The 13,101-nt window shown below is 40.9% G+C and overlaps 1 protein-coding gene and 1 non-coding gene across 2 annotated transcripts in view; both read left to right on the top strand.

Moving 5' to 3' along the window:
• The window catches only part of PROM1 (prominin 1), a 108,049-nt gene that overhangs the window by 66,011 nt on the left and 28,937 nt on the right, over nt 1-13,101 (top strand). Inside the window, exons 8-11 of the mRNA XM_060096116.1 lie at nt 4,455-4,672; nt 6,828-6,902; nt 9,153-9,216; nt 12,040-12,199. Of these exons, the coding sequence (XP_059952099.1) occupies nt 4,455-4,672; nt 6,828-6,902; nt 9,153-9,216; nt 12,040-12,199 (517 nt within the window). The remainder of the gene's footprint in view (nt 1-4,454; nt 4,673-6,827; nt 6,903-9,152; nt 9,217-12,039; nt 12,200-13,101) is intronic.
• On the top strand, nt 12,363-12,469 carry LOC132501522 (U6 spliceosomal RNA). The gene has a single exon (XR_009534257.1). It is a non-coding gene; the product is annotated as a U6 spliceosomal RNA (small nuclear RNA).

The raw sequence follows: 13,101 nt of genomic DNA on the forward strand, positions 1-13,101 counted from the left end.
GCCAGATATCAGCAAACACTGAATATTAAATGAAAACATTTCTGATTTCTTCAGTGACAGAGGCACTGACAGAGATTCACTGTCTACTTTCATAAGAGAATCAAAGGTTAAAGTGTACCTGGAGGCTAGTGGAGATGAAGATGTGGGTTGGGTTTGGTTTGGTTTTTTTTCTTCCAAGTTCACAAATCCCTTTGAGTCTGTGCACAGACCCCAGTTTAAGAACCACCGATTTCACCTCAAATAGTTCAGGTTTGTCCAGGTAACTGATTATATCAGAAACAAGGAGCTCCAGGTTGTCCTAGAGTTGAATGAACAGTCTTCAGTGATTACTTTGTCACTTGCTGTTTGAGCATTTCTGCCACAGGAAGGAAGATGAAGCCCAGACTTTTTCCCCAGAGAAGTTTCCTTCCATAGCTGCCCGTCTTCTCTCCCCCTCACCCCCCCACCTTCGCCTAGCCCTGTGTCTTAGCAGGAAATATCACTTAATTGGCGGGAACAAAACTATGAGGAGAGGTGGACACCTTGGTGGCTCCTCATTGCTTCACCTTGAGACTTCATCACTCATGTCTAATAGCCACGCAAAACCTTCCCTCTCCACTGCCCTCGGCATCCCTCTTGCTAATGATCCTCTGGGGTCCCCTCATTATAACTTCAAGTGTTTACACCTCACTGATGGATTAATCATCATTTGGGCTGACCCCTCTGACCTTTTACAATCAAATCTCTCCTGTCATCTCTCTTACTCTCTTATAAACACCTTTCGAGTAATCATGTGTCATTTACCTGATTCATACAGACAAATCTCTATCTGGTTTTCAACTAAGTGGACTGTTGTCTCATGCAACTGAAACTAGCTTCAGGTGAGGCTTGATCTAGTGGTGAGATTCTTTCCATCTAGCTGTTCTCTACAGTGTCTGCATCATTCTAATGCAAACTCCCCTTGCAGTTGAGAGAGGGCTGACACCAGCCACACTGGTCCTCCTCCTCAACCAGATTTCCCTCCAGTTGGGTCATCTGAGGTCCCATGGCCAGCTCTGAACCAGTGCTACATAGGGGAAATGGGTTGCCTGGGGGCAGTCAAGGCCCACTCCTTAAGCTGAGGGTAGGACCCATGTTACCCAAACTCTGCTGCACCATAGGGGAGGGGTGACATGGCTTCTGAGATGCCAGCCAGCCAAGTCCAACAAAGCAAGTGTTTGTAGAATTGATCAGCCATGAAGTAAAATTTAGAAAGCTATTGAGTGTTGAGGTCCTGCCCTGTGGCAATGCTATATAGCAGGTACTTTTCCTGCATCATGTCAGTCGGTGCTCACAACAGCTCTGTGGGGTGAGTATGGTTACCTCCCTTTTACCAACTCAAGATAGTGAGGCTCAGAGTTCATGTAACTTGTCCCAGATAAGGTAGCTGGGAAGTGGCGGAGTTGGGATCCAGACCCTGGTCTGATTATAAGGCCTGTGCTGCCTGGACCATTCCAGATGGTATTTGGGTACATGTGGGAGTGTTAAGGTGTAGGGTGCTTCTGGGCCATCCACAGCAACACAGCACAGTGTAACTTTGAAAGAACAGTTGGGAATCTGGAGTTCAAGAGCTGGTGTGACCACAGGATGATGCCAGGCGTCTCTGCACCCCAGATCCCTCTCAAGTCAGTGCATTGGAGTAGTGGTTGGCCAAGATCCCTTCCAGCTCCCAAATTACGTGAAGACAAATGCTGTGCAAAATGGTGCAACGTGGTTGGCATGTACCGTTACTTTTTGCCTCATGGTTTGCCCAGTTTTTAATGTTTTCATTACAATTCTAGCTGGATTAAAGTCGATTAAAACAGATTTTTTTTCTTTTCAGTGCTTCCTGTATTTTATATATATATATATTTAAAGCCAGCCTGAATAAGTTAAACTTTAGCCTCTGATGTTGCCAGAGCTTCTTAAAGTGTACTCAATAAACTGCTTTGGCAAGTTTTTTGCTAAAAATCCTTTGCAACCTTAAGTGTCTGGTGGCCTTTGGAGAAAGCAGAAATATGCAAATGGATTTGTGCAAGTCATATTTGAGCTGCAGGCTAAGACCTATAAAGGAAATGTTCTATGAACTAGTAAAATGTTAATTAGCTAAAATTGAGAACCTAAAATATCTTTCCACTGACTCCAGATACATAATATATGTGATCTCGGTAGGCTTGGAATGACCCCCAGAGTTATAACCCAGTAGACATTTTATAAAATGCTTTGAAGCCTTTGGAAAATAAAATTATTACTTCTGAGTCCTTCTTGGGACATGACAGCGTAGAACCCATAACCTAGAATGTCTGTACACGGTGCCTAAATGTACACATGTTTTCTGGGCCATCAACTCGTTTTATCAGCCATCATTCTTTGTTGTTGCTGTTGTTTGTTTGTTTGTTTCTTGCCTTAAAATAACCCATCTTGAAGTCAAAGTGGAAAAGGCAATGAGAGGTAAACCACAGAACATTAAAATGTGAGGTGTGTGATGTGAGTTATATTTTGCAATGCTCTTTTGCATTCTGTTGTGTGTTTCTAGTTGCAGCTGTGTTCTTTGATTCTTGTTTCCCTGTGGCAGATATTTATTGAGCCTCTAATACGAGCTGGGTACTAGCTCCATGCTTTGCTGATAATCCTGGGAGGTAGGTGGAAAAGATGAGAAACTGAGGTCCAGAGTGACTCTTTGATAAAATCTTTGTTATTATTATTATAATTATTATTATCTCAAATACTGTTCAGGTAGTAGTTCTTCTGCTGCCTTGCTATAGCACCTTTGGCAAACTTTCACATCTCAGGACCTCAGTTTACTCATCTATAAATTAGGAGGCTGGTTGGGTCATCTCCTGGTTACTAGGGGAATCTGTGATTCTAGGCTGTGCCTTAGCAGGTTTGCTCTTAGGAGGTGGCATTGCCTATGTCATCCAAGATGGCACCCCAACCTAGTTTTGATGATTTACTCTGAGACCTGGGGAGGCTTCCAGGATTGGACTGTATGACCCTTCATCCCCAATTCTATCACCTTATCTGAATAGAAAATCTTGGAGTCTGCTTCAAGCGATCTTTTCTCTTGAATTTTGGTCCTGTCCTGGAAGGTAGTAGAAGAACTGGGGTGAGCCCTCGTAATACTTTGGGCAAGAGACCACGACAGGAAAGCATTAAAGTGTGTGTGTGTGTGTGTGTGATTTTATTTTATTTTATTTTATTTTTTTCTTCTTCTTTTTGCGGTATGCGGGCCTCTCACTGTTGTGGCCTCTCCCGTTGCGGAGCACAGGCTCCGGATGCGCAGGCCCAGCGGCCATGGCTCACGGACCCAGCCGCTCCGCGGCATATGGGATCCTCCCAGACCGGGGCACGAACCCGTATCCCCTGCATCGGCAGGCGGACTCTCAACCACTGCGCCACCAGGGAGGCCCGTGTGTGATTTTAGAACCAAGTTTTATGTGGTTGCCAGGGAGAATTGGGAAAACCAGTTTTTAAGGGCATTTACACTTTCCTAGCAACATACAATTGTGGCCTGATGCCCTGACATCTGTTCTGTGAGCCTGGAAGACTTATTTGCTTAGAAGAAAATCAGTGCCCTCTAATTTAAGTTTCACATCTTTTAGTGTTGTGATTTTAAGTCGCTGTAGAAAAGAGTTGTATTTTGCTACCTCCCAAGTCATGAATATGGATTTCTATACCCCAGAGAAATCAAGATAGCAAACAATTTTTAGGGATCACCTAGTATAAGGATGTGTCCTAGGCTGCGGGACTTCCAAAATAAAACAGGTGGACTCACTGCTATTGAGGAATTTCAATTTGACCATTCTAATCCCCACATTTTGTGATGAACATGGTGGTGGTTTCACCATTTTTCAGATGAAGACATTGCCAAAGAATGTTCAGGAATCGACTTCCGGTTACACAGCAAGTAGCGAAGTTGGGATCCATACCTAGACTCGCCTGAATCCAAATCTGTGATCTTAACCATCGCTGTGTCTACTTCCAGCTCTTTGAATATCCATCACCAAAATCCCTCTGGGTGTGATCAGTTTTTCTGTGAATTAAAACTCCTTGGGATTGAAGATGCTGGCCTGTCTGGGCTGACATCTTCAAAGCTAGGCAAGGCTAGGGCGGTGACACCTTTTCCTGTGGCTTCTGCTCCAATGCTAGCCAGTTAATGCTGTGCCCACGAGTCCCAGTCACATTCCTAGGTCGGTACTCACCCCTGCGTATTTGTAAGAGCCCCCAGGTAGGAAAGCTGAGTTGGTTGGAGTAGCTGTCAGAGGCAGAGGAGGCCATCAATGTCCCTGTATTCCCCTTTCAGACTGCCCCTCACAGCAGGCTCCTCTGGTTGCCTTCCAGCGTCATTTACAAGTTTATCGCAAGTTCCTTTAGGGTACTTTTGTAGATGAGAAGGGATTTTTCCATTTGCCAGCCCAGTGGGTGCCTCTGTTCTGAAGCAGGCTGTGTTCCTACAGAAATCCAAGAGACCAGAGAAACCCTGGTCGAAGTGAACAGTATCTTAATGGACATGAGACAGTTACCTGCAAATCTTAACAACAGCCTGAGTAACGTTAAAAGGAACCTGGAGCAAGCACTCACTGACCCCATGTGCTCTGTGCATCCAGTAATGACCACTTGCAGCAACATTATGAACTCTCTAAGCCTTCTGGATGGCAGCATCGATTTTGATCAGGTGAGGAGGTAACCTGGCTTCAGGGCAGTGTCATTGGGACAGCTGGGGAGGGCTAAGCATGGGCTCACCCATCAGGTGCCCAGTGGCTGGGGGTCTCTGTCAGCCTTCCTAGTTATTTAGCCATCATGTTGGAACGGCTGCAGGAGGAGAGAAGGAATAATGGGAAATACTCCTTGAGAGTTCTCTGCCATCGATTTGATGAAATATATCAGAATGAATTTAGCTTTTTTTTGTTCCGATTCTTCTTTTTCTAATTTTTATTTTATTTTGACAGTTTCAATGTGCATTTTATAAGATATTGGCTATATTCCCTGTGTTGTACAATGTATCCTTGTAGCTCATTCTATCCATAATAGCTGTTCCTCTTAATCCCCAACCCTGATATTGCCCCTCCCTGCTCCCCACCGGGAACCACTAGTTTGTACTCTGTATCTGTGATGAATTCAGGTTTAAAAAGGAAAAAGGAAGCAGAAGGCATTTTTGTAGACCTTTAAAAATTAAAATATATTTTTTAATGATAGGCCTAGTATATTAACCACAGGTGCCTAGATATAAGGTAATTTCTCACATTCCCAAAGAGAAGATTAGAAAAAAAAGGATTTGGAGCAACTTGAATATATAAAGTTCTGGGATGTAGGTAAAATAATCATGTCTACTCATAATTTTTAATGTATCAATATAGTGATATGTATACATCACACTTTATATAAAACAATATTTTAATATAGCTAGATTTTTCTGACTTTCACATTTCATGAATCAATTTTATTCAAACACTTCACATTCAACATCTGTGTTGAATCTACTACAGTCACTTTTGTTGTCATTGAACAGTTTTTCAGAGTGTAGGACCTATACTTGCATTTAAATTGTTTGAAATCGAGTTCTTTTGGGGGTAACTTTTTTTTAACATCTTTATTGGAGTATAATTGCTTTACATGGTATGTTACTTTCTGCTGTATAACAAAGTGAATCAGCTATACATAAACATATATCCCCATATCTCCTCCCTCTTGTGTCTGAGGTAACTTTTAAGTTTGATGGGCTTTTAAAACATGCAGAAAATCTGCAAGATTGGTGTACAAGGAAGCCCTGTTTACATCTTTTACCCAGATTCACCAGTTGTCAACACTTTGCTCCATTTGCTTAATGGTATTATTTTATACATTTATCTATGTATCTATCGTCTATTCGTACTATCGTATATATGCGTACAGTACTATGCATTTTGTCCTTTTCTCAATCATTTGGAGGTAAGTTGCAGACATTATGCCCTTTTACCCTTAAATATTTCAGTGCATTTCCTAACTTTACATAACCATTATGATTACCAAAATTAGGACATATGACATTGACCCAATACCACCATCTAATCCACAGTTTATATTCAAATTTTGCCAATTTTTCTAAAAAATGCTCTTTAAAAAAAATTTTTTTTTTCCTTTCTCCAGTTTAAGGTCCAGTCTAGAGTACACATTGCCTTTGGTTGTCATGTGTCTTTAGTTCCTTTAATCTGGAACAGTTTCTCAATCTTTTTTCTTTGGTGACATTGACACTTTTTAAGACTGTAGGCCGTTTATTTTATAGAATGACTTTCGATTTAGGTTTGTCTGATGTTCCCTCATGATTCGACTTGAGTTATGCCTATTTATCAGGGATTTCACAAAAGTGATGTTGTGTTCTTGATACGTTGTGTCAGGAGGCCCATGATATTTGTCCCAGAATTGGTAAGAGATAGAACACCTTAAATCCATGTATAACACTATAAATGAAAAATTTATTCCAGACTACTTACCAATATAACCACTATTACTTTTAAACATGTTTTTTAAAAGGTTGTTTACAACTCTATTCAACAATATTCAGTACCTGAAATTGTGAGGTCACACATATTCAATCTGTGTTACATTTCTTGCCCTTATTTTTAGCTGACTACAATAAGAGACCTTCAAACATCTAAAATTAGTGCTTGTAGAGTTCATTCCGAGCTAATGTGTCTTCCTCCAACAATACACTATTGTTCAAAGGAAACTTAGATCACACCCTATAATATAGAGACTTCAGGACTTGGATTTAAAATGATTCCCTTTTTTATGACAAATAATTTGGGTGGGGGTAATCACCTTGCTTTATATCTTGTTTTATAAAATTTCAGCTCCCATCTTTGGATGAACAAATTGGTAACCTTAATGATATTCTTCAAACAAATTTGTCCAGCCTAGTCCAAAAGGTATGTTTTTTGGAAAAAAAAATACAGTAGATTATTTTAAAGAATAGAATAGTACATAAGGAAATAGGTAACAGCAAAAAAGCAGTGAAATTCTGGACAGGAGTTGCCAAGAAGGGTGATAGATGTTATCCTCCAGATAATTTTGTTCATTCCCATTCAAGAATTTTTTATTATGCATCTATTGTATGCAAAGCACCTTGCTAGGACCATAAGAGATAAAAAGAAAAACATGATCTCATCTTCCTGGGGCTCAGAATTGGATGGGTATAGTGTTGGACCCCATGCTGATTCTGACACAAGATGCTCTCCCACTCTGCCGGTGAGTCAGCCATGTTGATTTTGTTTCTTCCCACTTCTGCTCATGTGTACAGGCTGTGTGCTGTGCCTGGCACTCTCTTCTTTCTCCCTCTCCTTTGCCCAGCTTCTTGGGCTACTAGGGACTAGTTACTTTAAGCTTTATATATCACTTTCTTAACGAGGTCTTCCCTGGGCATCTTGACCAGATCAAAACCTTTTTTAATACATTCTTACAGCATTGCAAATATTCTTTGTTAAGTTCCTCACAACTGTGATTATTGCTTTCATGTCTTGATTGTGCCACAAGACTGTAAATCCTAAAACAAGCAGGGGTCACATTGGTCTAGAATACTGTGATTTCCCCAGTAGCCTAAAAGGAGGAGAATAGCTTTATTCTTGAATCTGTCTTTTAGCATGGGTATAAAAAAGTCATCAGATATCTATTAAACACTCATCTACATATACTAACAAAGGAAGTGTCCCCTTAAACAAGTCATTGAAAACTCCTGGTCTTTGCAGTCTGATGTCACCTCATTTGTCAAATGAGGGAATTGAACCAGGAGATCTGTAAGTCCTCTTCCAGCCATTAAACCTCTTAAGATGGGTGACCTCCCCAAGTCCAAACACAGATAAACGTAGAGGGGTCAGTTGTACCAAACCAACACAGGCACCAGTGTGCTGGGTGGTTTAGTTGCCTTTGAGGAAACAGAAATCATGAATGTTCTTTTTATGGCATTGATGTTGCTAGGCTAAAGTGGAAACTTGTTGGCACCATAAATCTTATAAACTTTGTAACTTAGATTGGACTGCTATAAAAGAGTATCATAGAGTAGGTGGTATATAAACAACAGAAATGTATCTCTCACACTTCTGGTGGCTCAAAGTCCAAGATCAGTTTGCCAGCAGGGTTGGGTTTTGATGAGGACACTTTCCAGGTTGCAGACAGCCATTTTCTCTTTGTATCCTCGCAGGGTGAAGAGAGCTCTCTGGGGTCCCTTTTAAGAGGGCACTAATCCCGTTCATGGGGGCTCCATGCTCATGACTTAACAACCTTCCAAAGGCCCCACCTCCTAATAACATCACACTGGGGATTAGGATTTCAACATATGCATTTTGGGGAGATAGACATTTGGTTCATAAGAGGTTGTAATCACTTCAGTGTTCCCTAGCAGATGTCTAAATATGCCAGCAGACAGTGAGAAACACAAATTAAGCCCCTTCCAGAGGAAAGGCTGTGCTGATTAGTTGAGTTGCTTGGAAATAATGACATTTTCCTGTCATGGATTTAGCTCCAAAGTGATATAGCTTGGCATGGCTGTTTGGGTTTTCGTTTTAGCCTCACTACAATTTGTATTCTTTCTAAGTTGTGTTTTAGGACATTACTATTTTCTATGAGACTAGATCTCCAATTTTATTGCATAATTGGGCTGGAAAGTAAGATTCTATTTTAAGAAATTCACTTTATAGCCACACACGGTACATTGTGCAGATCAGGGTTTCTTAACCTCAGCACAATTTGGGCTGGATAATTCCTTGTGCTGGGGCCTGTGCACTGCTGGATATTTAGTAGCACCCCGGCTCGTGCCCACACAGTGCCAAGAGCACCCACACAACTGTGATAACCAAAACGTCTCCCGACATCTCCTGGGGGACAAAATTGCCCCCAGTTGAGAAACACTTGTATAAATACATGGAAGCTTTTAACATGAGTTAAAAGTTAAAAATTAAAAACTCTTAATATGATCTTCAACAGATACAATTTAAAGCAAGTCCTCCTCACTAAAAAGGAGTTTTTTTCTAGACTGTTAGTGACTGTATCATGATCCTTTCGGCCTTAAGATGAAGGTTACATTTTAGTATTGCTTCTCTGCTCCATTCTAAGCTTACCATGAATACTAGTGAACTGCTCTTCTACTTATACTGTATATCCATTGATTTTGAATTATTTTTTAGGGCTATAAATCTTTTAATGCTATACCTGGGATAGTGCAAAATGAAACCGTGAACATCGTATCAGGTGAGATTCCCAAATGGAAGTACTTGTGTATCTCTTCTGGTTAAGAATTGGCTGGTTAGTACAAAGAAATGTATTGTTAAGAATTGTTCTTTTTCCCTCTTAAAAAATATTCTCTCACTAAAACCTTAAAAACTAAATGAATATTTCAATTGTGCTACCTTCACCAACTGATGTCGATTTAAAAAAATAATAATCCTATTAAACACTGACTACCATCCTCCTGTGGCTGGAAGCTTCAGGGCCGAGGGCCACACTGTGGTGACAGCCTCCATCAGGAGCTATCAGAGCTGACAACAGCCATAGTTTATGATTTGGAAGGTCACATTTTGATTGTTTTCACTGTGAATTGATTTTATTTTCTAAACGAACTTAAAATTGATTTTTTAAAAAGAATTCTTTGTCGAGGGACTTACTTTGTCTCTTTAGGAAAATGTTCATATGCCTCGGAGGCTGATGTAATGCTACTTAAGGGTCTTAAGCTTGCTTGCAATTTTGGAGAGACAGAACTGAGGTCTGTCAGTTGAGAGAGTTCCACTGGTCTCAGATGACCAAATCACGTTGAATTCAGGTTATGGTATCTGGGGGTGAATGTACAGAGAAAGAATGCAGTATAAACAGTTCTTTATGCAGGAACGGGAAGAAACCTGGGTTGTTTGCTAAGGGAAGACATCTCTGAAGCTATGTAAGATTATCTTCTCTCTGTCTCTTTTTTTAAAATCATCTCAGAGCTTCTTTTTATCTGTTGACTAAGTGGTTTTAAAATGTTGTGTTAGAGGTATTTGATTTTTTTTCCCCCTAATATTGTTCTTTCAACCCATTAAGACTTTGGGTAAAAAGAATTTTATCTTACTACATAGTGCTTTGGATGTTTTGTGGGTTCCCTTCTGATTTAAAATATTAAGATATTCAAAACAGAGTTCACGTTTTCTTATGCTAGCATCTGAGGGCTAACCCACACTGTACATCTGATAGCCACCTGCTTACTAATCTCTGTGTTTACTTTTTTGTTTCCCCTTTCTGGACCTCTTCTGCCAATACGTGCAGCCCTCCCTTGTAAGTCTGGCCAAGTGAGGCTTGCAGTTCGCGTGAGCAAGGCCGGGTGTACACACTATCATCACATAAACACGAGCCAGAGTTTTCCCGAATCTGAGCAAGTGCCACTCCATCAGACTGAAGACCAAGCACTGGTTTTTATGTCTTTCCAAAACCAATAACCCTTAGCTCCAATGTTTTGGGCATTAGGTCCTACCCTGCACACATATTTTGAGTGCCTGCTGTGTGCCAGACACTGCTGGGCTCTGGGGATGGTAGATAAAGAAGGCATGACCCCTGCCTACCCTTCAGCTGGGCATGGATACAGATGCCCTTTATCACCCTCTGGGAACCTGGTGAGGTGTGTGCAAGGGATCCAAGGTGGGGAGAGGGTAGCAGAAGGCTTCCTGGAGGAAGCGACATCCAAACGGAGGCCTGAAGAAGGCACCAGCCCCTTACAGACCCACCAAGGCTGCGGAGTGTAGGAGGGCAACACAGCCAGAGAACCAGAAGGGGCTCGATTCTGAGTTGAGGAAACTGCGTAGGAGAGAGGACGTCTACATACCACATCTCTCAAACCCCCAGAATTCCCAAGGTTAAAAAAGAGACCTGCAGAGTTACCTTGTGGAGGGTCCTGGGGTCTTGTGGCACACGAGCCATTTGGAGGAGACATCCAGCCACTGTGAGCTCTCCTCCTGTGAGCTCTCCATGTGAACCACAGGCTTTGAAAAAAAATTCCCACCATTGTTATGTAATTTCCTTTTGGACGAGGCTACCACCTCCCCTAAGTTCGCTGGGAGCCCTGGGATTGAATTGTGAGCCCTGCCAATCTTGTTTCTGCTGCTGCAGAGACATTTATCTGCCTTTCAGGATCAGTGGACCTTGAACTGATTAGCATGTTTTTGGTATGTCCCTGTCAAGAATCACAGTGGATAAGGCCACCTTCAGATCAGGTGTGAGTGTTGGACCACGTGACAGCTCCTACCCCTGGTGGCTTTGATCCCAGAACCTGCCATGATGGTCAGACACTGTCCAGAAAACTGGAACTTACCTCCTTTCTGGCAGATTAGGGTAGATATTAACAGAAACTATTTGACCGCTGGAATACTATTGCTTTTTGCATGTAAGAGACACAGGTGTGCTTTAACAAGTCTCAATTTGTATGAGTCAAGTAAAATTTTAACAAAAGTGTCACCTGGGGTCACTTGTTCAAAAAATTGGTCGTGGAGAATTACTGTGTTCCTGAGTACCATTTCGTAGATGGAGGAATTGTTATATTATTGAATTATTTTTGCAAAATCACTTAACTGAAGCTTTACAGTCAGATAAACCCGAGTTTTCATCCCATTTCTAGTACTTTGTGAAAAAGAGACATATGGGCAAGTGATTTAACCCCTATGAGCCTCAGCATCACTGTTAGTGAAATGGGAATAAGAAATGGGTTAACGTTTATAAAAGTGCCTGGTCCATTGTACTGGCACACAGTACATTTTAATCACCCAATCCATTTTTTTCTTTTTTTATTGAAATAAGTAGAAGAAAACTCTGGCTTGATTTCAGCACCATGTCATTTAAGTTAGCTCTCATAGCTTGCTCTTTTGTTAAGTAATTGCTTTTTGATGGGCTTAGCTACATTCATGCTTGTTGTAGAACCTTTTCATATTTTAAACACATACATAAATAACATGGGAAAAACTAAAAGGAGTTCAAGCTTTTCACTTGAGTTCCGAGACAAAGTTTCTCATCTCCTCTAGGTTTGAAAATGCATAACTGAGGCATCTTTGTTTTCAGATGTCAAAATGACATTGGATTCCATTGGTTCTGATATCAAAAATATAAGCAAAAATATTCCTATTCAGGATAAGCTGTCAAATTTCATTCGTTACCTTAATGACACTGAAAATTACATCCACCGCCATTTACCCACTTTGGAAGAATATGATTCATACAGGTGAGTGCCTCCTTTGAGCTGGTACACTAAAGAGTGAAACTTGCTATGGAACAGAATAAAAATTTGACAGTATAACCAGGATAATCTTATGAGAGCAAATTGTACAAAGAGGCCATAATGTGATATGTATTCACTCTAGTTTATGTTCATTAAAAAAATTGAAGTGTTCACTTCGGCAGCATGTATACTAAAATTGTAAATATACCAAGAAGACTAGCATGGCTGCTGCGAAAGGATGGCATGCAAATTCATGAAGCATTCCATATATATTTTTTTTAATTGAGGACTGAAAGTTCTTGAGCCAAATAGTCAATTATTTGCAATTTGATGTCATCCGTGGCTTCTGAAATCTTGGTTATAATTATCTAAGGCATGTAACAGGATTTTAAAACTTAAAAGGAATTAAAAAGAGCATTGGGATAATGTTTTTCTTTTTGTTGGTTTATAAAAGAAATATGTAGAGGTTGGTTCTCACAGAAAGGGCATCCTTGAAACCAGTGAATTGTATGAAGCTGCTGTCGTTCCCAGCTCTTTGCCCTTTAGAAAAATGCTAGTGGTAAGGTTTGGCCTTGGGAGATGATGGTGGACATAGATCTCAGACAAGAGCGCTGGGGAAGGCAGGACTTAGAGACTCGAGGCATTTCCAGGCTCGTGTGAGATGTAAGACGTACTCTCCTCTCTGAAAGGCTCAGCCCCATGACCGCCCACTGGAACTATTCCTACTGCTCAAACCCATGGAGATTCTAGACACTCCCATTCCTGTTCAGGTTATTTATTATGCAAGAACACAAGATAAATAATAAAATAATAACAATAATTGCTAGCCTTTAGGGAAGAGTCACAATGTGCCTGCCACGTGCTGTCCACATGGCATCTCATTTAATACTCAGAAAAATCTCCTG

This window comes from Mesoplodon densirostris, chromosome 1 (genome assembly GCF_025265405.1).
Source record: "Mesoplodon densirostris isolate mMesDen1 chromosome 1, mMesDen1 primary haplotype, whole genome shotgun sequence".
NCBI classification, from domain to species: Eukaryota; Metazoa; Chordata; class Mammalia; order Artiodactyla; family Ziphiidae; genus Mesoplodon; species Mesoplodon densirostris.